The sequence below is a fragment of the Lupinus angustifolius genome, chromosome LG11, assembly GCF_001865875.1.
Source record: "Lupinus angustifolius cultivar Tanjil chromosome LG11, LupAngTanjil_v1.0, whole genome shotgun sequence".
Classification (NCBI taxonomy): Eukaryota; Viridiplantae; Streptophyta; class Magnoliopsida; order Fabales; family Fabaceae; genus Lupinus; species Lupinus angustifolius.
The window spans coordinates 31,130,272-31,154,996 of NC_032019.1; the positions used below are offsets into that span (position 1 = coordinate 31,130,272).

Sequence of the window (24,725 nt, forward strand, 5' to 3'; positions counted from 1 at the left end):
TTTGCCCTTAACATTTCTTAATTTCTACAAAAAAAAAACCATGTAATCATAGGTACTCACCATCAAAATATTAATTGCAAATTGAAATTATGACTCTCACATTAAATTAGACATTTTGATAAAAATATAGAACTTAAAGTATATTCCATAAAAAATATATTATAAAATGCACTAAATATAATTTTTTAATTATACAAAATAAAATATATAAAAAGTGAATATCTAATTGCATAAAACAAAATTGTGAGTCGGTAAAAATGAAATGTTGGTCAACACATTACTCAGTAGTAGTATCATAAAGAATTTGATGAGCGGATATGATACATAAGTATAGAAAAAAGTGTAATAGTACGAGTTTGTTACATTTATGTATTGACAATGTAAATATTTATACATACTCAACATATTACTCACCATTCATATTTATATTACTTTTATTTAAAAATAAATAATAACTAAAAACAAACAAACGGTTAATAATATAGTAAGAGGGTAAAAAATACTTATGTTGATCCAAATATACCCTAATAATACAATTGAATTTTATACAAACGATTTAGTTAAAGAAATCTTCATTTTGGTTATTATTGTGCACAAAAAATACAAGGCTTTTCTCAATTGCTTTACCCGTCCTTCCCCTTATTCCTCTCGCGCTTCTGGCGAGTACGCACCACTCGTCGATCTCCGTTCCCCTCTGCCACCTATCTCCTCCTCACTCCACTCCATTGCCACCGCTACTCTCTTTCTCTCTCTAGAAATTTTCTATTCTCTCTATAACTTCTAAGCATTCATTTCCAAATCTCGAATCGCGCACCTCGTAGATACCACTGTTGTGTTCAATTTCGCAAAAAACCGTTCAAGTTTGTGCTTAATTGAAGAAAATTAGAATCAGCATAGAATTCTCTATACAAGAACTCAGATCAAAATCGTAGTTGATTAGTAGTGTTATTTTTGTGTGTGTGCAAAGATGATGGCCGAGGATCTCGGTGTGGAAGCGAAGGAAGCAGCAGTTCGCGAAGTCGCGAAGCTTTTACCACTTCCGGAGCTTCTTCAGTCAATCTCCTCCATCAAGGCCGATTACATTTCGCGCCAACAGGTATTATTGCTTTCAATCCGATTCGGTTAATTGTTTTGGTATTTTGTTCATTTTTTTATGATTATTGTTATTGCAATTCAGTATTATTAGATTTTTTAAGCTACATTGAGGTTTGAATTGGTTGCTATGGTGTGGTTTTAATGACGTGTGTAAATGTATCTCATAATATCTTAAATTATATTATAAAAATACCTAGAATATTAGATATTGAGAACATCTCATACTATGATAAATATATCTTAGACTTCTTCAGGGTATTTTAGAAGATCTCTTTGGATTGAGATTACTGAATTTTATATTTTATGATTTGTTTTCTTATTTAGTTAGTAGTGTAGTATTAATATAAGCAAATGTCAATGTTACATCTTTTGCATCAAATAATCATAATATCACCATTCACAATATTATCAATACAATTTACGCTTTTGTGCATTCCTTTTTCTCCTTCCATATCTAAAATCCTATAATTTCAACAAGCACTCTAGAGGGATGTGCTTGAATGAGTATTTCTCTGTTCTTTGTTTGTATTACTTTATTTCGTGTTCAAATTATACTTAAAAGTTATTGATAATCCATGTTGGTATGAGTTGAAGGAGTTTGGTTATTCTTTGAGCAACACATCTCCTGTTCGAGTTTGTATATGGAAAAATAGGTGCTGAGAGAGCTTTGCCTTGCCAAACACACCCTTTATCTTTATGGGTTGCCTAGCTAAAGAATTGTGCATATTACACAAAAGTTTTTTGTGGCTTTGGACCATAACAGTTTCCATGCTTGTTTCAGTTGGTGGAAAAGAAAAAAAATGGAAAGGGTCGTTTCATGTTGATGTTCCCTTCTCGAGTCAGTTTTTTTTATCTACCATGATGGAATGACAGTTTTTCTAGTATTATTGATGTTTTTTTTCACTGCCCTATCTATCCAGGCTCATTAAAATGGTGTACTTCAATTCATTCTTTGGAATTCCAGAATGGACAATTGCATTGCCTTTTCTTGTAGTGCCCATTTTGTTTATCCCCTCTCAAATTGAAAATCAATAATAATATATCAATGCTTGAGTCAAGTCAAGACAAATTGTTCACCTTATTAGGAAATAGTAATTAGATTAGCGTAGCTTATTTTGTATCCAGCTAATAGTAGTCTTAGCTTGTTAGTAAAGCTAACATTTACATTTAGGTTGAAAGTCATTAGTCAAGCTAACTAAAAACAGTTAGCTTGCTAAGGATGTTTCCCTCTGTCTATAAATAGAGCAGTGGCTCTTATCTTGTACAAGAAGTTCAGTTTAATAAAATTCAGTTTCTTCAAATCTATTTCTCTCTCTCTTTCTCCTATTTCTCTCTCTTGGCAGTTACTGTACTCCCATTTGTGACGAACAAAGCATTGTAATTGTTGTAAGCTTATCTGGGAAACAACTTTTACTCTAGTGAATTTTTTGTGGGGTATGGTCATGGTGTTTTAGAGAGAATGAAGTCTCTAAACTTGTTTGCAAAGTAGTTCCAATCATAATTCATTTTTCTTAGGTTTATATGAACTTTGATGTAATTTAAGTGGTATCTCCCTTTTGTTTATTACCTGCTCGATTTTTCTAACACTGGTCAATATGTGGCCTTAGCCTATATGTAATTATTGGAATTCAGCCCCCTCTCCTAAAACTTATTAGTGTGCATGGGACTGAAAGTATATTTACCACCCCATCCAAAATACTTCAGTTTTGCCCCTGCTTACAATTATTAGATAATGTTTGGTGTTCAGTTTTTACTGCTCGTTGGTGTTGCAACTGTTTTATATAGAATTTTAGGAGTAGTCAATTCTGAGTGTTTTTATTTTGCTTTTTTTCTTCCTTTCAGGCCAATGATGCACAGCTTAGTACAATGGTTGTAGAACAGGTAAACTGTTTCTTTTTTAATTCACTAAATATCAGCTGGATGGATGCTGCTCATTTAAAATGTTTAAGATTTAGTAATTGTGAAGTGTGATCGTATACAATTAGGTTACCACATTTTTCTTTTGGGAAAATTATACCCGCTACCCCATTGATTTGAAAATTACACCAACTCCCATAATTTACATGTGCTTGGCCCATTCAGACCGCCTGTAACTGATGGACCTTTACTGACAGTGATGATTGAATATACACCTGGCTGAAACTAAAGACTAGTTTATTCTTAAATTTTTTCATGTCTCAAGATTTCGACAACATGGGTTTGATTGTAACTGTCAAGAGCCAACTCTCCCAGAAGCTTGAGCTATTGGGTGAGGGCAAATGAATGGTTTTATATTGTTTAACACACCCCTCACACAATAGCCCTTTGGCTTGAAGTGTGGACTATGTACAGACCCATCATACCCTGTGCTGAAATTTAACTTATTTTATTTATTTAGAAGAATGGGGACGATAAAGATCGAACTCTTGACTACTTGGTCATAGAGGCTCTTATATCTTGTCAATAACCAACTCTCCCGTAAGCTTGAGCTACTGTGTGAAGACAAATGAATGGTTTTATATTATCTAATAGTAGCCACAATAGATGGCATATAGAAATTGTAAGATCACTGTGGCATTATGTCTATCTTATTAGACATGCATTGCTGTGTACAATCTGTTCTTGATACTGATTGAACTGGAGAACTCACAATGTCTCGTGCTTTGCACAACAACACTCTCCTGCAGGTTGAGCAGGCACAGGCAGGACTGAAATCACTCTCCTTGTCTGAGAAGTCAGTAAACCAGCTCCGGGAAAACTTTGTCTCCATTGAGAAGTATGTTAAAATGAGATATACTTAATGTATTATGACTTCTTAGGAGTTGCTGCTTTCTGATGTATTTCACTTTGAGCTTACTGTGATTTTCCTGTGATCAGGTTATGTCAGGAGTGCCAAACATTAATTGACAACCACGACCAGATAAAGCTACTCAGCAATGCCAGAAATAACTTGAACACAACCTTGAAGGTGACTTTTTGTCCTTAATTCAACCTATAATTCATGATTAAGAGTATTTTGGTGGGACTCTTTATATTGCCGCCTCATAAGAGTTGCTACTCAGAACTTTGCCTCCCTGTTTTCTTCATTAGCATTGAATTTGTTTTCCTTGGGCATTACAAATAGGTAATTTTCCTTTTTGTTTCCTGATGAATCATGGATAACGTAGCAGATGTAGCGCTACTTTCCCCTGCCTTCAAAGTATCAAGTATTTCTAATTTAGTAGATCTTTCAATATTAGAATGGGATTGATACAACTTGTGGATCACTCAGCCACATGTCCTTGTTGAGCATACATGTTTGCAACCTTGTTGGAGCTGTTATAAGGGCATTTATATTTGCATACCTTACCTTGCTTTCTGGTTTTTACTGATTTCTTGGTCTTCTGGTAGGATGTTGAAGGTATGATGTCAATCTCTGTCGAGGCAGCAGAGGCTCGGGATTCTTTGAGTGATGACAAAGAAATTGTCAACTCTTATGAGGTAAGGGCTGATCTTACTTATAGTGCAAAATTCTGGTTTCATCATAAAATGTAATAATGCTTGTCCAACTGTCATGTGCATTTTAAAGGCTTTTTTATTTTTTATTTTCTGTCCATAATCACTGTTCCTTTTATTTTTTAACAGAGGTTAACTGCTCTTGATGGGAAACGGAGATTTGCATTAGCAGCTGCAGGATCTCACAAGGAAGAGGTTGGAAGACTAAGGTCTGTATCTTCTTAAGTGCACTGCAGTGTTCATGAGCTATGTGAGAATGAATCAGGTGGCTGCCACAGATTTTGGACTGAAATCCAATCTGTGTAAGGACCCCGTCATATAATTATGCAATGAGCAACTAGTTTTCCCCCTAATCAGCTGTATATAAATATACGTTATCTGTGCATCTCAACATTGCATTTGATAGATATAGATGTGTGATCCCATTTGCAGCCATTTTATCATAGATTGTTAGTGGCTATTATAAATTTTCAAAGTAGTGCAGGAATTTGAATTTTTCTTTTACAGAGGAGAAATAATTTTGTGCCATGGAAGACCAAATAAAGCGAACTAATCATTAGTTCATTACATAATGAAACTCCTTCAACTTTTCTTGATGAAGAACAGCTGGTTAAAGTTTTAAATGCATAATACGGTACTCCATGAAAAATTCTTACGTCTGGCTCTACTAGTTGTACATGCAGTTCTTTCTATGGTCTGTTGATGGTGTTGAAGGGATTTGAGAAATCTTTATGTGTGATGTTAATCATGTGCTGGCTTTATGATTCTAAAGTATGTTGGCCTGAAAATTTAGGACTATCTTTTTCTGCTTTATCCTAATGGAAAAACCATAGGAAAACTAGGAAAAATTTAGACATCAAGGCTTTATCAATGAACATGATTTATGATAGAATATTGTTTGAATTTTAAATATTATGACGCTGTCGATCCATGTAGCCGACCCCACCTTGTGGGACTAAGGCTTGATTGTTGTTGTATTATGTTTGTTTATGCTTTGCACTGTTCAGAAAGTGATATGAACTTTAGAATACTGTTATTATTGGTAGGTTTCATTGTGGGAAATGACAGATGCATGGCTATCATGTTATAATTTAAAAACTATATATACTATAAGACCTGCATAATATAAATAAAAGATCTAACAACTTATACCAATAATAATAAATAAAATTCAAAAAATACGTATCATATCAAGCCTTTTAAGTATCAAATACTAAACATGTAAGGCAAGCAGAAAACAATTAAAATTCTGACCATGTAAAACATGCTGGGTTCTTAGGTTGGGGATGGGTGCGTCATCTAATGGTGTGTCATTGGTTAATCTGTTAACAGGTAGTTAGGTTTATTTCATAATTTTTATAATATTAAAAGCAGAAAATAGAACTGGCCTGAAACTGAGACCCCAAGACTGTCTGATGTGAAAACTGAGGATGTCAAGGAAGGTGGGTCACTGAATGTGATATTTGGAGTATTGGTTATTCATGGTGGATACAGCGGGTTGTTCTTGCCTTGTGTTGAAGAACTGTTTGGACTTTAGCTTCTCGGTGTTGGGTGATAGCTGGTGAGAGTTTTGATAATGTGAAAAAAGAGCATGTGAAGAAGAGAGGCAGTGGGAACTGAGCCATGAAAATTCAGTGAAGCAGGAAGATGAAACCTGAAAATGCTGGAACAGTGCCAGAGAAGGATTTGCAGAAAACACAGTCACCAGCAATGATAAGGCCAGAGACCTGAAGAAGGGGGAGAGGACTTTGTTCAGTTTCAGAGGCAGATAGTCTCTGTAGTCAACAGCGGCAAATCACAACGTGATAGCATCAATAAGGTTGCTTTCGTTAGGTATTTGTAAAAGAGTTAAGTCAGGAAAACTAAATAAGGGTACTCTCCAGTCATTTAAATCATGGATATCCCATACTGTCACAATAACGTAGCTGTGGTGCCACCATCAACAACCGGCATCCCCATGCACATGCTATGGCATTTTGGGCAATTTCTGCCTTGGTGGCATACATGCTGAAAACGATTAACAATGTTTGATGCTACAACATGTTATTATTTTGGCACTTTGAACAAAATGAAATAACTATAATGAACAACTTAAGGCCATCAATAGCTTTCCCATTTGACTTAACTGGTAATTAAAACTTGGGGTTTTAACAACTGAAAATATAGGATATCAACTCTGTTGCACGGGTATGGTTGAAATGGATCTGAGTTTGAACCGGGTACATTTTGGGTTCGGATTCGCGATGGGTGCGTCCGGCTTCATACCCAAGGCCCAAAACAAAACAAAAATTATGGGTTTGATTTTTTGTACGAACGCCAAAAATATTGTTGTTTTACACATAGGTTTAACATACCTGATGTATAATTCTCTGCAAGCATCACACACACAGTCAAACACCAAACCTAATTTCCAGTGGCAGACGAGAACAAAGGGTGAAGACGATGCGAGAACAAAGGAGTGGGTGACCAGGACACTGACAGTTTCCAGTTCCTAATTTCCAGTGACAGTTCCCAAATTCGACAATGAGTGAGGGGATGTCATTCTTGTACCTTTGTGCTACTGCTTCACAAATTGTATTCAGGGGATTAGGGATATCATTTTCGAACTGCTTCTGATTAGTACTGTATTGAGGGGATTATTTATTTGCCTAATTTATGTTTGCTATTTATTTTCCTCAGCACCTCAGAAATAAAGTAAGGTTTGAGATTTAGCTTTCATATTTATTATTATTATTATTATTGTTATTATTATTATTATAATAATAATAATAATTGTAACCAAGGTTCAATATTTGATTTTCATAGTCTAGTCATGCTTTTGTGATATGAACAATATTAATATTTTAGTTTGTTATGTATTTTGGGATGTTGTGATGAATTATGAGATGTGTTTTTATTTATTTTTGGTAAAATTTTGTTATGTTTTATTATGTAAATATACGTACTCATACTCTAATTTATAGGAAAATAGCGTACCACACCCGGTACTTACCCTTGTTGGTGCAACATAGTATATCAACAATTAGTCCAGTTTCTATTTTATTGCCTTACTCTCTCCTCCCCATATGCGTGAAGGTAACTGCTAGACTGCTAGTTTTCCTACATGTTTCTCCTGGTTTATATTGGGTAATGATGAATGTGGAATTGAGGATCATTAGCTTGTTGATTTGAAAATACCAATTCACTCATCACTGAAGTCCGTGCTTATTGATTTCACTTGTTTATGGTCATTAATTCACTTGCATGGTAAAATTTACTACAGTTACATTAAAATCAAGGGTTAAGTAGTAACATTGTGTGTGTTGAAGTTGAAATGTCTTATGCTTTTTCAGACCGAGTGTGATTATTTGAAAGATGAAGGCTAATGTAATTTATTTTTAGATTTTTGATTATTGATTTTATTTTCTTATTGTTCATTTTATAGTTAAGGCTAAGAATCTTTTTCCACATCTTATTCTTGTATTTTTATCAGAGAATATTTTGAAGACGTTGATCGAACTTGGGAGACCTTTGAGAAGACACTATGGGGCCATATTTCCAATTTCTACAAACTTTCAAAAGAAAGGTTTGTGCCATCTTTTGATTATAAGCAACTGAACAAATGTTTTAATTACATTTCTGAGTTTTAACAATAACATTGCATATTCTTGCTAGGAAGCATTGGAACCGTTTCACTTAACCTCTACCAATTGAGATTTGAAAGTGTTTCATTTTTTGTTGATTTTAGGGTTTGAGACTTTTGTGTCATTCTTTTTTTAGATCACTTATGTAGTAGTTTGGGAATGTGTAGGCCCGATCCCAGGCCGTAAAGAATGTCAAGGGTCTCGGTCACTATGCATAAATGCAAAATCATGAAACTTTCAATTCAAACACACACAAATACACATAATGTAATGTTTATTGTGTTATTAGAACTCACTGTTATTTTGTAATAACAGTGTGTTAGTTAGTTTGGTAATATGTTTGTTAGGAATAGCTTTATTCCTTCTTGTAACTTTAGGTTTTAGCTATTCTGCTTACCAAACAGTATTGCTCTTATTGGTGGAGTTTAAACTTAGGGTTTCTAGTTTTCCTAAATGCGTCACTTATTAAGCATACATAGAGTGTTGGGCTAATGCCCAACTTAGTGGTTTGTTATAATCTTGTGGCATCCTATATAGGATAGGGATGAAGATTGGAGGAATGAATTGTCCTTGCTTGGTAAGAAATTCAAAGTGAAGGAATAAAATCCTGGTGGATATGATTTATATTCACCATATTTTTTATTGGTGCTTCTTAGAGGTGTTTCTTTGGTAGTGAAGCCAGGGGTGTTGTTTCTTTGGTAGATATGCAGAGGGCCTGACATGCTTTGCTGCAGGCTCAGTACTATGGAGTTTAGGTGTTTCCTTTTGCTTCTGTGAGGATGTTTTATCCTCTTCTTGTATTCTTCTCTCTTCGCATCTAATAATATTTTTTTATTCTACAATAAAATATTCATTTCATACCACACACATTTGGCTGATTCAACAACAACCAAGCCTTTAATCCCTCATTTGGCTGATTGCATGGTGAAAATTGAAGTTATATGCTTTCACTGTGATATGCTCCACAAGTCTCATTTCTTTTGTTTTTCTTATTTGTTCCTTTTTTTGCAGCCCACAGACTTTGGTTCGTGCTTTACGGTATGTTGTTGATGGACACTTCCATTCACTTCTTTTTTCCACCTCCTTATTCTTTTGATCTTTCCTCTAGTATGTAGTATGGATAGATGGAACTAGGAATCTGCTGTAGGATAATTTAATTTTAATAAAAATAATGCAATATTTGGCTTTGTTTTTTCTATTTTAGGGTTGTTGAAATGCAAGAAATCCTTGATGAACAAGTTGCAGAGGAAGCAGCTGATGCTGAAGGGGATGGTGCAATATCGGCAGTCACAAATCCTCATCAGAGTGCCATGTATGTCGTAATATTTTATAATTGATTTACATTATCCTGCATACGTTCTGTTCTTGAAATTTTATTATAATGGAAACAGCAACCTGAGTTGCCATCTTTATATATGATTTACTTAGTTTTACTCAGTAAAAAAACACCTAATTGTTCCAAATCTAACACTTCATGAGTCATATGTAATGTAGAATATAAATTTTATTTTTTTATAACAAAAACTCTGGATTTAATATGAAACAGTTTTTAATTTGGCATTCATTGTCATGCTAAAAACCTATAGTATTTCTCCCTACTTGCTTATTTTTTCGTGAAACTTATACCTGGAGTTTCGTTGTGTAAACTTCCTAACATTATCATCCCTTTTAATGTGCAAATCTCTTCCCATTTAATTACTCATAATTCTGTTATGCTAATTAATCACAGAAAATCTACAAGTTCAATGGCTTCTTCAAAAAATTTGACACAGCAAAAAATGAAAGTTCATGGGAAAGGCTTTAAGGATAAGTGCTATGAGCAAATACGGAAGACTGTAGAAGGACGTTTTAACAAGCTTCTTACTGAGGTTGGTCTTACACGCTTCTCTATGTGCCTCCTCTCCTCCTACCAGGAAACACACACCTATATGCTCATATGTCATATGCACAGCTGCATAACAATCATGGGAGTACATTGTTCTGTATATTACTCACTGTCAATTTAATTTATGCATCAGCTTATCTTTGAGGATCTCAAAGCAGCACTAGAGGAAGCTCGGGTGGTACGTTGAACTAAAGTTTAAGCTCATGAGTTTTTACTTTCATCCATTATCTTCACAGGGACCAAATGCCCAATTTTATTGTCTCCTTTCTAGTCCTATATCAGTTGATTGCTGTTTTTTATTGTTATAGATTTGATCACCATGCATGCGAATGTTTGTATCCTAGACAAATTAAAATGATATTGTTTCATTCTAATTGCAGAGAGCAACAAGATAAAGGAGATATATGATAAAATCTGTGTTTCAACTACACAACAGAGACTCCTTCATATAGGCTTAATGAAATAATTATAAATTTAAATTTAGAAGATTGTAATCCTATACAATAGTTATATAATAATTAAAAGGATTTCAACACTTCCCCCTCAAGGCCGATGCTGGAGCTGTCACACATATAACTTATTTGAGAACCTAACAGACTTAGTGAAAACATCTACTAGTTGATCATTATATGTGACAAAGCTTTGTGATGGTATCTCCATATAAGATCTTCTCGCTGATGTGTCATGGAACATAGGATTAGATTCAAAATGTAGATCGGCTTGATTATCACAAATGAGTTTCATATAAATGATCTCATATCCCACTATAGCAGAACGGTTTCTATAAATTCTTAAGCATGTCATATCATTTACCTACAATAGATGAAGGAACAAAATGAAAAAAATAAAAAAATCCTTTCTGAGTGAGAACACAAGATGAGGTCAGAAGATTTCCCTATAGCTATAGGACTATACCAAGGGTCAATATTGAACCCTACTTATTTACATTGGTCTTGGATGTGCTCATTGAGCATATCTAAGAATCAGGGACACAATGCATGATTTTTACAGATGCTATTGTCCTAGTTGGAGAATCGAGAGAGGAATTAAATAGGAAGCTAAAAATGTAGAGACAAACTTTAGAAGCACATGACTTTTGTATAAGTCTAAGTAAAAAAGAATATATGGAGTGTAATTTTCGCAAGAGGCAGATAAATCTCCACTGTAGAGGTAAAGATCGAAGATCATACTATACAAGAATTTCCTAGGTCTCCTCTTAGGTACCCCCAACTCTCATCATAGCATATGAAGCTTCATTGTACCACTTTAATTCAATGAACTACCCTTTCCCACTTGCATAAGACTAAAAATCATCCAATGAACATCCTTTCAAGCTAAATACAACAATAGAAGTTCAAATGGAACCTTGTTGTAGTCCATATAGCAATATGGTGTTATATTCGTAGAGAACAAAAATGGGTTATGTTCATCTTAAAATCATACAACTTACGCATAAGGGTTGGGGAAGAAAAAGAACAACCAATTATCTATAAAGAGGACCCCTCAAGAATAATGGAATTAACGGACATGTAAATATCAAACAATAAAACAATCAACCTTGGTGGAGTTTAAACTTAGGGTTTCTAGTTTTACTTACCTGTAAGTTGATGGAGAAGGTGAGACCTCTATTCTTCTATATCCTTTCCCTTTTCTTTCTTCCTACTTTCTCCCTTGGGCTATTTCCTCTTTCTTTCTCTCCTTTCGTATCATTGTGTCCTTTTCTATTCTAAATGGGGGTGGTTTTCCTTGTTTTTTTACTAAACTAATGGCCCACTATCCCTTTATTGTTAATCACTTATTTCCTTTTCTTAAATCATGATCATATTTACCCTAAGCATATGAGGCTAAAACACTTATATTTATTAGTTACTCTTCCTTATTATATTAGTATAACAGCCTATTTTGCCAGAGCTTGAATCTTTTATTAGAAATAATCCCTTAATTGATTTCGCTAACAGCTAACACCATATAAACATTATCACAAGTCATAATTTTCCCATTCACACAAGCATACACATCAAGCACATTTATTATTATTTAATCATCTTCTGGGGATGTCATGGGATCCATTTTCAGTCCCCATCACTGATGGAACCTTGTTTCTTTAATGGCACACAGATTGGAGATGAACTTGGAGACATCTATGATTATGTAGCTCCCTGCTTTCCTCCAAGGTATGCTCTGTATTGAATATACTACCTTTTTCTATCTTTTGGTTTTGGACAATTTTTTCGTTGATGAATAACCTAATTATATGATTTTTATTTGGATGTACTTCCTGCTATAATTTTTTCATTGCCTTCGAATGTTATGTTGCTTTATGTATGTTGAATAGTTTTTTACCTGATCAAAGGTTCTTCAAATGTTTTTATAAAAAATGCTGGGGTAGATTTTTTTGAAATACGGCATTGGTTTAGAGAGATAGAGATGTATATCAAAATATGACAATATGCTGCTATACTAGACTGTAATATGACTTGTACCATTACTTGAACAAGAAAATGCTGAATATTATATCTGAATCAGTTACTGTATAGCGTTTCCTTACAATTTATAGACCTAGCATCAATAACTATTTTCCTAAAGAGGACTGAATCTACTGCATCTAACGATCTTGCTAATAACCACATATTACAATTAACTACAAATAATGTCTTGCTTTAATGCATGCTAGACCGTCAAAACACTACCCCTCAAGCTTGTGAAATCTGTCATTCTCAGATTGCTTGTGAGATCTCAAAACCTCTACATGTGTAGCTCTCTTAATTAAAACATTAGCTAACTGTAACCTAGAAGGTACATATGTTGCGGTGGCAACTCCACTTTCTAATTTCTACTTGATAAAGTGGTGATCTATCTCATTGTTTCTTGTCCTGTCATGTTGAACCGGCTTATGAAATGACAGATTTATTGTCACAAAACAGCTGCACAGGATCTTTGTACTTTCTTTTAAGCTCGTCCTATACGATGTTCATCAATAGCAACTCAAACTCCCGCTTCAGCTCAGAACTCTGCCTCTGCACTTGTGCAAGCAACCACACTTTGTTTCTTACTTCTTCCTGTTACCAAATTTCCACTCAAAAACATATAGTAATTTGAGGTTGACCTTTTGTCAATGAATGATTTTGCATTGCATAAAAAGCACCCATATACACTTCCATGGATATTTCTACCTCTTCTAAATAATAATCGTCTTCTAGGTGGTGTTTGAATATACAGTAGAATTCCCTACATGGGCCGCAAGTGGCTCATCATCGGATCATGCATGAACTGGCTAACAATGTTATGTTTGTTCTAATGCATTTTTTCATTTTTGCAGATACGAAATTTTCCAACTAATGGTAAATCTGTACACTGAGAGGTTTATTCAGTTTCTGAGGTTGCTCAGCGACAGGGCAAATGAATTAACAAATATTGAGATATTAAAGGTATTTTACTGGAGTTGTTATGTATGTGTAACATGTTTTCACATACTTTATTGTTAGAACTTTTTCTTTTTTTCCTGTCAATTGTCTGTTATACCATTCCTTGTGTTCTATTTTAGTCATAAGACTCATAACCATTTCCTTTTCTTCCACTCCTGCTCTCCTTTCTTTTGCTCCTCTTTCATGTTTATCAGGAAAAGATTAGACCTATCTTTTTGTTTTATCATCAAGCAGGTTACTGGTTGGGTGGTTGAATACCAGGATAATCTGATTGGGCTTGGTGTTGACGACTCTCTAGCCCAAGTGTGCTCTGAGAGTGGTGCCATGGATCCTCTTATGAACTCTTATGTTGAAAGAATGCAAGCTACAACTAGGGTAATCCTAGCTATCTTTTTTTATTCATGTAGCTTTCGTAATCTGTGATCTTCCTTGGATGGCTTCTTTACCATTCATAACATGAAGCTTTATCTTTAATGTTCTAGAAATGGTACTTGAATATTTTGGAGGCTGATAAAACACAGCCCCCAAAGAAAACAGAAGATGGGAAGCTGTATACCCCAGCTGCAGTTGATCTATTCAGGATACTTGGAGAGCAAGTACAAATTGTTCGGGATAATAGCACTGATGTCATGTTATACAGAATCGCATTGGCAACCATTCAGGTAATATCAGATTAGTTATCAACATAACTTTGAGCATTATAAGTTTGTCTCTTGCACAGTAAACTCTTCATAGAGAAAAGGTAAAATATGGATGGAACTTGGAATTTTTTTACTTCCAGCGCAACAATGTGCTCAAATATCTTAGTTCTTATAATGGTATCTTGGGTTATGCATGAAGAGCCCCACCTAACACATGTGCTGTGCTTACTGCTTATATTAGCTGTTTCTGTGGTTCTGTTGTATTCTATGTTGATACTCTTTCTTTTTACAGGTGATGATTGATTTTCAAGCAGCTGAAAAGAAGAGACTTGGAGAGCCTGCTTCTGAAATTGGTCTGGAACCTTTATGTGCTATGGTTAGTGTATTTTAAAATGTTGACTTACTATTTCAACATGGGATAGTTTTCAATTGGGACTTCTGTTGACATGAGCTTCAATGTAAATTGTATTTAGATTAACAACAATTTACGCTGCTACGATCTTGCAATGGAGTTAAGTAATAGTACCATAGAAGCCCTTCCACAGAACTATGCTGAGCAGGTTTGGAACTTTGTTTTATGTTGTTTTTCCTAGTTTCATTAATTTGGTAATTGTTGCTTTGTTGACAAGTTCTTTTGTTTTTCAATTTTCATTGTGATACACAAAATTCTTGCTTATTGATGTTTAATGGAATAAATTAATATTATTCACTGCTACCTTATGAACTGAGATTCTATAAATCTTGATTGGAAGCATTGTATATTTTTACTCTGAAGGCCTGTTTGTAATGATGATTCACCAGCCAAAACAGTGTTAGCTTTTTATCCTCTGGAAACCATTTGAAGATAATCCTCAATAGAGTACAATAATACTAAAGTACTGCAATCATCTGATAAGAAAATGAAATACGACCTTACCAGAAAATTTGAGAAAGAATCGATGAAATTTGAAAGCACAATGCCACAAACCAATCAACTGTTTAATAGCCACCATTAAATCCAAATAAGAAAGCAATGCCTTCATTAACATAAAATGATCCAGAAGAGATTTATTAGGACAATCCAGACAGTTAAGAGAACATATACCATAGTCATGGAATTACCTCTTCTTTCAACAGGCCCGAGTGAGTAATTTGACCATCACAAGGGTGAAAGGCATCCTTCCAACCGTCCAATTGATTAGAGATATTTTGAACTACTGAATCCCTAGAAGAATTAGATAAGTTTGGGGCCATTGCAATATTTAGACAACCAATTGTGGATGCATATGAAGAATGAGTCTGAGCACTCACAATCAAAACCTGCCAAACTGCTCGAACAAAATATTTTTTATGAATTGATGTTCAAAATTCAGAGGCACATTGATTTGGTTAATTGTTTGAATACACCAATATATTGTATTCACTACTTCCACTTTTGTTTTGTGTTGTACTTGAGTACTATCGTGTATCTTAGAATATTTTAGTATATCAGGAGATCTGTTAGTAGGTATTTCCCATTTATTATTTCCTGATTTGTTTTCTTATTTAATTAGGATTGTGTGTCTCTATTAATAGGACTCGTAGATTTGTCTTTTGTAATTATACCAACACATTATCATCATATTAGAATCAATATTAATGCAGTCTCTATTTTCTCTTATCCTCCCACAATACCTAAAACCCTCCAATTCAACATGTATGTTAACTTGGGGATGATGTTGGTAATTGTGAATAGTTATGCTGTCTTGTTATTGACTTTAAATGTTTTCATTTGCTGTTTCATTACAGGTTAATTTTGAAGATACTTGTAAAGGTTTTCTCGAGGTTGCTAAGGTATGTGTGGTTGTGAAAATTTTAGCACGTTGTACTTACCTTACTGTATATTAAGAGTGTAATATTATGGACCTAAGTTCTGTTGTTGAATCTGACCACAACTTAGATAATTTATTTTTGTTTTATTAACTTATTTATTCTTCAAACGAAATGTAAAATTAATATTTCTTAGCTCTTTATCCCATTTAAAGTTAATGGTTCCCTTCCATCTCACTCATCATGGCTGACTCTTTTTGGCTGTAAAGAGAAGGTCTGAATTTAAGAAATAGGAAGAGAAGGAGAGAGAAAAAAGTAACTGCCTCTAACAGATTTCAGTTACATAGAGTTTATTATTATTGAAAAACTGTCAATACAATAAGTGTACATCTCTAACAAAGAACAAACCAAGTTCTATATGCTTTGTTCTTTGATGGAGAATAGGGTTGTCAGTCATTGTCACTGTGCTAAGGTTATGACATAGAAGTAAATGAGCAGTGTAACTAAACTCTAGTTCAGTTAGGAGAGATTGAATCCACATAAATTCTCGAGCAAGTAAAACCAAACTTCTGTATTCAGCCTCGATGTTGGATCTAGAAACCGTTTGCTGCTTTTTGGACCACCATGTAATAAGATTAGGTCTTACAAAGATACAAGCTCCTGAGCTAGATCTCCTATCATCGCAGTCTGACGCCCAATCAGCATCACAAAAACACCTAAGGAATAGAGGTGAAGTCGAGGGAGCTGGTTGCAAAAGAAGTCCATGGAGTAAAGTACCATTTAGATACCTAAGGATTGTTTTGACTGCTGTCCAATGTTCCTCCAGTGGTGCAGACATAAACTGGCAAACTTTGTTAACTGAGTAAGCAATATCAGGTCCAGTATTAGTGGCATATTGAAGAGCACCAACTATAGACCTATATAAAGAAGGATTTTCAAAATAGTTTGAGTCTGTTTTTGTCAATTTGCAATTAAACACCATAGGAGAGTTAACAATGAATCATCGCAAACTTTGCAATTAGACGCCATGATTCCTGCCACGTCCACCACGAAAACCATCAGAAGGACCATGAAATTGAGAGAAGTCTTCACTAAGAATTCTTGGAATAGGTGACATGGGTGAACGAATTTGATACTGTTGGTGATGAGAAGTTACAGAAGTAGGACTGAATGGGGATTGGCAGCAATATTCACAGAGAGTGTATCAGAAATAGACTTGTGACGAGTTCTTTCAAGACGCACTTCAAATGTGACAAGATAGGGTTGAAGGATATTAATTGAGGGAATTTCTTCCTGGCTTTCAACAGTGGTAATGAGAGGTTGAAATTCTTTAGGTAGTCCATCCAAAATGCAATCAACATGCTCAGCTAGGGTTACAGGAGAACCTATTGAAATTAGAGAATCAACAATCACTTTAACCTTCATAAAGTACTCTGAAACCTTTCACTATGGACCTCAATTGAGATCTGAGTTGCCTACTCCTTGCCTTGGTTTGAGCATGGCAGTATTCACGAAGTTCACTCCATAGCTCAAAGGCATGCCTACAACCAACAGCACGTGGTTGAAGGTCCTCATAAATTGATTTGAGTGGCCAAGAGAGGATCATTTGATCCTGCTCTTCCCAGCTGAGATATGCTGGATTAACATGATGAAGAAGGCGATGTTCATCACACAAAAACTGAGCTGGAGTGTCAGGTCTAGTAACAAAACGAGAAGCACGATTAGAGTTAAGAACAACAATAATGAACTGTTGCCAAACTAGAAAATTCCCTTATGTAAGCTTTGTTGTGGGAAGAGGCAGGGTGAGAAGAGGAGGAGAGGAGCGCTCACCATTGTTGCAGGTGGAGAACCAGGATCTACAGCGTCAGCCATTGGAGGCATAATACCATGTAATGAGAAGGTTTGAATTGAAGAAATAGGAAGAGAGAGAGAGAGAAGTAACCTCCTCTAACATGATTCAGTTACTTAGAATTTATTATTATTGATAAATTGTCAATACAATAAGTGTGCATAGAGATGGACACCTGGTCAAGCTTCTACAGCAAGCTAGGGAATCTATTACAATGCATTCTGAGTAATAGCTTGCTTATTAAACAAGCTGACTCAGCCCTAGGTATACATAATCTTCTAATCATTCTAACATTGGCTGTCTCCATTAGCTCACCTAAATCTCCAATGAAGCTATTTGTCACATATTGATGATTGTTTACAATCTATTTGATTAATAAACTTGTGTTCTATTCTTTCTATATCTGTCTTCTGCATAACTTTACCTTTGTTGTTAATCAGGCAGTCAAATATGTGCAGTGTTTTTTTTCCATTTTGCTATCGGAGAATGTTAACAAGTGCCATAAGGGCATTGTTTAGGAAAAAACAGAGACTTTGCATTGAAAAATGAGGTTTTCATATTTTGAGAGTGGCGGATAGTTTTCCAAAATTAATTTTCTTCTTTTGTTTTCCTTAAACAATTCCCACAACCCTTTGCTATTATATTAATCATGAACACGGCTTACAGATCCGCACTGCAAAAAAGGGTATAAGTCTGGATCTGTAAAGTGGTAAATTGCCTGTCTCTTATTTCATATGTATATGCATTCACCCACGAGCATGGTTTTTTTTTATAATAGAATTTACACTTTATATTTTGTTTTCGTTTGCTAGTTTACACTATGTATTTTCATATTAGAATTGGATGCCTTGACAACATTTACCTTTTGATGAATATATGTTGTTTGGAAGAGATTGACTTAAAATAATTTAATTTTTGGTCTTGACGATAGGAAGCTGTGCATCAAACTGTTAGTGTAATATTTGAAGATCCTGGAGTCCAGGAGTTGCTGGTAAAGCTATACCATAAAGGTAAAGTAATTTATGCCACTATTAAGGGTAAAGTAATTTATGCCACTATTAAGGGTAAAGTAATTTATGCCACTATTAAGGGTAAAGTAATTTATGCCACTATTAAAGGTAAAGTAATTTATGCCACTATTAAAGGTAAAGTAATTTTTGCCACTATCTAGCTGGCTTCTCCATATGTTTATTCTAATGTTTTTACTGGGGGAATGTTTTTTTCAGGAAGGCTGCTAATTTTTTAGTTTTGTACTCTTCTCTTAATTTCATAATAAAATATAGGGGAAAGTGCATGAAACCCCCCAAACTTTATATCTTTAGCAAGCAGACACCATTAACTATTTTTCTTTCTAATTGCCCTTTAAAATTTATTTGTTGGTGAAATTGGTCCATGCATAAATATAGTGTTAAGTTACTAATAAGCCAACAATAAATCGCTACCATCAAACTCACAATAGCAGGAATGCAACAATGCATGTTAGCCAACATCGATGGTTGGAGAAAATTACCTTCAAAATACAAATTGATTGAGTAGAAGAGAATAAGTAAATTTTAGAGTTAAAAGGGGGCAATACAATAATATTGGCATATAAAAAATTAAAAATAAAAAATAATGACAATGCAGTTGAGATTAAAACAAAATGCATGGGTTAGTAGGGAAAGTGCGTAAACCCTCCTAAACTTTATGCCTTTTGCAAGTAGCCGTCATGAATTATTTTTTCTTCTTAATTGTCCCTTAAACTTTCGCAAGTAGCCGTCATTCTCACATCGGTAATAGTCGCAATGCAACAGCATGTTAGTCAGTGTCGATGGCCGGAGAAAGCTACCGTCAAAATCACCGATGAAGTGAGAAAACCGTCGTCAAAATGCAAATTGATTGACGAAAAGCAAAATAAGTAAATTCAGAGCTAAAAGGGACAATACATTAATATTGCTATAAAAAATAATAATGACATAATAGTCGAGATTAAAACAAAATGCGTGTTATAATTTTTCAGTGTTAGTAATTTAACATTATCTTTATACAAAGACTAATTTTATCAACAGTTAAAGTTTAAGGGTAATTAGAAATAAAAAATAGTTTATGGTGGCTACTTGTAAAAAGATATTAAGCTTAGGGGGTTTTCTTGACTTTTCATATATTTTTAAACATGCCTGGAACATTAAGATATGATTGACTGCAACTTATTGTTAATAAGTTCGGTGGACGAGTTTCAATTAATCTTACTAGCCCTTGCTACATGCTTGGTATTTAGATTCATTGCACAACTACGACCACCTCTGAAATGCATTGTTTTGTCAATAATAAATCTACAATATTTCCTTCTATATCTAATCAAGCACATGGTTTTACAACTTATTTGATATTTTATTTAGAAAATTGACTATTTCCTTGTACATATCAGAATGGAGTGAGGGGCAGGTTACGGAGTACTTGGTTGCGACTTTTGGTGATTATTTTACTGATGTAAAAATGTGAGTAAATTTTCTGATCTCAGTAATTTTTTTTGTTAATTCCACATGTGCCATATTACCTGTCAGCTTTCTTTGTTGTCTCTTGAGATCATGTCTGTGTAATGCCCTTCATGGAAAAATAACAGTTTCTTGCTGCAAAGTTGGAAATTATGAGATTCATTCTCGATTTTGAACTTGTTGTTGTTATTATGCCCTACTTTTATTTTGTAATGGGGAAATCAACTAAGACTCTAAGAGAAGATGAATTTGGCTTAATTACCTGAAATCTTTCCATAAAGTGGCAGAGCTTGGCTGGAATTTTTTGGTGGTGAACAATTGGAGACTGTTTGGGTAAATTAAAAGGATTTTCGTAGTGATAGCCAAATGACATTTTTATGGGCATTCTATATTCCATATATAGGACCTTCTGTCCATGTCATTAATTCTATCTATTTGCCTTATCCATGCTTTATTGCAGGTTAATATTGATTCATGAGCTGTCTATGCTGTAGTTAACTAATGCAAGTCGAGTCATTAACGTTAATGGAAACCCTATGCATTCTTCTAAGTTAACCTGAAACTTATTGTAAAATTTAATGACATCTGATCATATGATACTTTTCTTTACACTCGATGATAACAGTACTAGAAGATGTCCTGTAAGCTATCAGGGGTATTCCTATGTTTATTATTCTTTTCAACAGTTATCACTTACCAGTAGGTAAAGGAGTTGGAGCATAGTTGTTTAGTTATTTTCTTTGTTGTTTTGAAGGTTTTTGACCCATGTTTTGTTTAATAGGATTAGATTGGGATTTGGTTGTACTAGTCTTTTGCCAAGCCTCTAGATATGACTTGTTTTGATTTGTGTTATGCAATTATCCATATGGTGTTTTAAATTCTGGAGTTTGAATGTTAGTTTGTTAACTAAATGGTAGTTGAAATGGACAAACAATGCCTTACGGAATACAGTTTGGAGTGCTGCATGATTTTTTTATTAAATAAAGTAAACTGTTGAACTGAACCGTTCATGGTCGGTGCGGTTCCTACACAGAAATTCAACATTAGGTGAACCAAACCCTATCCTTCTATTCGGTTTCTAAATTGAACCAAACTGTTACAGCCTTACTACCAGGTTTAATTTTTTTAAGATTAGTGGAAATAGGTGCATTCAGTTGCATAGTAACAGAAGAAACATTTTTTTGTGAGAGATGTCCAAGAGTATCTCAAGTGCTGCTTTTGTATGAAATTTTTGAACTGTATTTTGTTTATCCCATCTGGGGTAGCATAGTTTCCACTTCTAGAATATGTATGGCTGGTGAGGGTTGACTTTTCCACTTTCTCTCTATTCCGATGTACTTGTTTTCATTCTTTGCAGTTTAGCTATACGCTTTGCTATGTGTAATCATCTGAACTTTGTTTATGAAGTTGTTGGTGCAAATGGCTTCTCTTGCATTTATCTGAAGTTTGATTGTTGAATATTTGGTTTGTTGCGGAAAACTTATAGTTATAAATTCCCATATATTTAAGGTACATTGAAGAAAGATCTTTTAGGAGATTTGTTGAAGCCTGCCTGGAGGAAACAGTGGTTGTTTATGTTGATCATCTCCTAACACAGGTTCTGATGTTAATAAAATAATTCTTGGTTCTTATTTATGGAATAAAGTTGTGCATATAGTCTTCTGTAACATTTTTTCATGACTTTATTGTATCACTGATAATTTGAATTGCAGAAAAACTACATTAAGGAAGACACTATTGAACGGATGAGGCTAGATGAGGAGGTCATCATGGACTTTTTTCGGGAATATATCAGTGTTTCTGTAAGTTCTATTGTAGACATTTTTTCACTGTTATCCTCTAATGTGAAAATTATGCCAGATCAATATTATATAAGCTATGTCTTGGTGTTCTAATCCAAAGGTTCTTACCCTATTTTCATTGACATTCTGGGTTAGAAAGTTGAAAACAGAGTGAGTATACTTAGCGACCTGAGGGAACTTGCTTCAGCAGAGAGCCTGGATACCTTCACACTCATCTATACTAATATACTTGAACATCAACCTGATTGCCCGGTAAATTTTCCCCCTATATCATTCCAATAATTTATTCAATTATATTTTTTAATAATAGCTAATTTGTTACAACAATAATTCTCTAAGAAATTGAAAGATTATTTACATGGGTTTATTAATTTTTTTTATAATTTTGTCTTAGGCATAGAAATTTTACAGAAGTTTTTATGATTTAAAGTGTATTAAGATTTCAACAGCAAGTTGTCCTGATTGATGATTCTGTGTTTTATCTGCTATTGCAGCCTGAAGTCGTTGAGAAACTTGTTGGACTGCGAGAAGGCATTCCTCGGAAGGATGCCAAAGAGGTAAAGAAAATTCAGTGTTTGTTTTGCTTAACATTGAACTCGAGTAATATCTTCCCAGGCCAATACTATAAGTAAAACATTTATTTTTGAATGTTCCCCTTCTAGTGCTTTTATGTTTCTTGATTAACGAATTCCCCAACGGGTAAATTTAACAAGGTTTGTGTTTTAGTGGATCTAGTTTTGGAAGATTTCGTGTATAAATTTGGTGACAACATATTGAACTCAATTCGCATTACATCATTTTTGTGAGAACCAATTGATCCGGGTTTTAAAGAAAAATGGAAAAGAATTAGAGAGAGATGACATATTGACATGACTCTAAATTTTCTATTAATCAAAAGTTGTTGGCTGGATGAATTTATGGTTATTGAGTTAGAAATTTACAATGTTGTTCATACTGAACAGGTGGTGCAAGAATGCAAAGAGATATATGAAAATTCTCTTGTTGATGGAAGACCTCCAAAGACAGGTTTTGTTTTTCCACGAGTGAAGTGCTTAACAGCATCAAAGGGGGGCCTTTGGCGTAAACTCACTTAAAAGTACGATTCCATTCACTTATTTCATTGTTTGTTTTTCCTTTTTGTTATTTGTCATTTGTGCATAAATCACATATTTTATGGTGTCAATAGAGAAGTTTTGTAATATATAAGTACTAGTTACTACCCTATAACATGTTGTCAATTTATTTCAACTGTCATGCTCAGTTTCATTATATAAATGGTTGTGAACATTTATGATTTACCCAGCTGATATACACACTTATGATGTCATTAATTTATGCCATTGATCAAGGGTCATAATAGTGTTATCTAATAACTGGTCAACTTGCTATTAAGATAAAGATAAATGTTATTAAGTAGTCCTTTAATATTTGCAGATGAAACTCTTAGAAAACATATTTGCTGAAGCAGGGAAATTGCCATTATCCACGTTAGTTACCATTGCAGTGCAGTTGAAAAATGTTCACTTTTTAATTGTTTTCCCTTTTCTGTTTTTGAATAAAGAAAAGGTATAAACTACACAGAATAATAATATGATTTTATTTAAAAAGAATGCAGACAAATAAGAGACTTGTAGGTACGAGTATTCTATACGGAATAAATGTTTTAAGTTTTCAATTGTTTGTAAAGTTTTCCAAAATTTGGCTGCAAGTGTTTTATGATATGTTTGAGAAGGTTGGAGTTGGTGGAGTGGAATAGAATATATAACATCTCTCATTTTTATGAAAATAAGGATACTTACTATGTTTTTTTACATAAGAACATGGAGAGAGAAATAAGAATAAGAAAAGATAAAGATAAATTTAGATGTTTGGTTAAGAATATAGTAGGTTGTGCGAGCCAAATAAAAATGATGTTTGTCTTTGTCGGAAAAAGCATATGATTTTATTTTATGGGAGTTTTAATAAATTATAGGGATAAGTTCATAAAACTCCAATAAATTTTATGTCTTTTATAAGTAGATGCTGAACTATTTTTATTCATAATTAATTCTTAAATTTCAGCTATTTGTGAAAATAGTCCATTTATAGATATAATTTTAAATTACTAACAATGAAATTAAAATTAACTCGTGGTATCTTTGTAAGGAAAGGTTGAATATGTAAATTTAAACCTTAAATACAAAAGTCAAAATGCAATGCATTTGATATTTTGTTATATAATTTCATAAAAATGTATTAATATATAAATAATGGATCCATCCATAGTTGACTCATCAGCTGAGTTTATTAAAAATTTAGGGTGTGTTTTTAAGAAATATTTTATGTTTTTATTTCCTATTTTTATTTTTAGGAAAAAAAAATCATTTTTATGTTTTCCTTTTCTGAAAACATGTTTTTTATTATCATTTTTATTTTCAAACTATTCACTATTGCAATGAATCCAATTCTAAATTCTAATTACATAAGTCAATGACTTTATAGAATGTTTACATATTTGATATTTGCATTTTCTTTCTAATAGATTTTATGTTAACAATATATTAAACAATTTTAATTGCTGGACTTGTTCATTAGTTATTACAAAGGTGTATGAAAGTCATAATGAGCATTATACAATTGCAAATGCTCTCCAAAAAGAGTAAAGTTAAAATAAATTAATAACATACAAG

The 24,725-nt window shown here is 33.8% G+C and overlaps 1 protein-coding gene and 1 long non-coding RNA gene across 2 annotated transcripts; one reads left to right on the forward strand and one right to left on the reverse strand.

The window, feature by feature from the left end:
* Positions 586 to 23,364, forward strand: LOC109360786 (exocyst complex component SEC6). Its single transcript, XM_019605907.1, has 25 exons — positions 586 to 1,096; positions 2,938 to 2,976; positions 3,762 to 3,850; positions 3,952 to 4,042; positions 4,465 to 4,554; positions 4,699 to 4,778; positions 8,042 to 8,134; positions 9,204 to 9,230; positions 9,397 to 9,504; positions 9,922 to 10,060; positions 10,211 to 10,255; positions 12,196 to 12,251; positions 13,397 to 13,505; positions 13,737 to 13,877; positions 13,985 to 14,164; positions 14,436 to 14,519; positions 14,617 to 14,703; positions 15,911 to 15,955; positions 18,712 to 18,790; positions 20,188 to 20,257; positions 21,764 to 21,851; positions 21,967 to 22,056; positions 22,192 to 22,308; positions 22,551 to 22,613; positions 23,019 to 23,364. The coding sequence occupies exons 1-25, from the start codon at positions 968 to 970 to the stop codon at positions 23,148 to 23,150; spliced, it is 2,271 nt and encodes a 756-aa protein (XP_019461452.1). The 5' UTR covers positions 586 to 967; the 3' UTR covers positions 23,151 to 23,364.
* On the reverse strand, positions 6,002 to 12,915 carry LOC109360787. The gene is made up of 3 exons (XR_002109218.1): positions 12,901 to 12,915; positions 6,224 to 7,191; positions 6,002 to 6,109 (listed from the first exon to the last, which is right to left on the reverse strand). It is a non-coding gene; the product is annotated as an uncharacterized LOC109360787 (long non-coding RNA).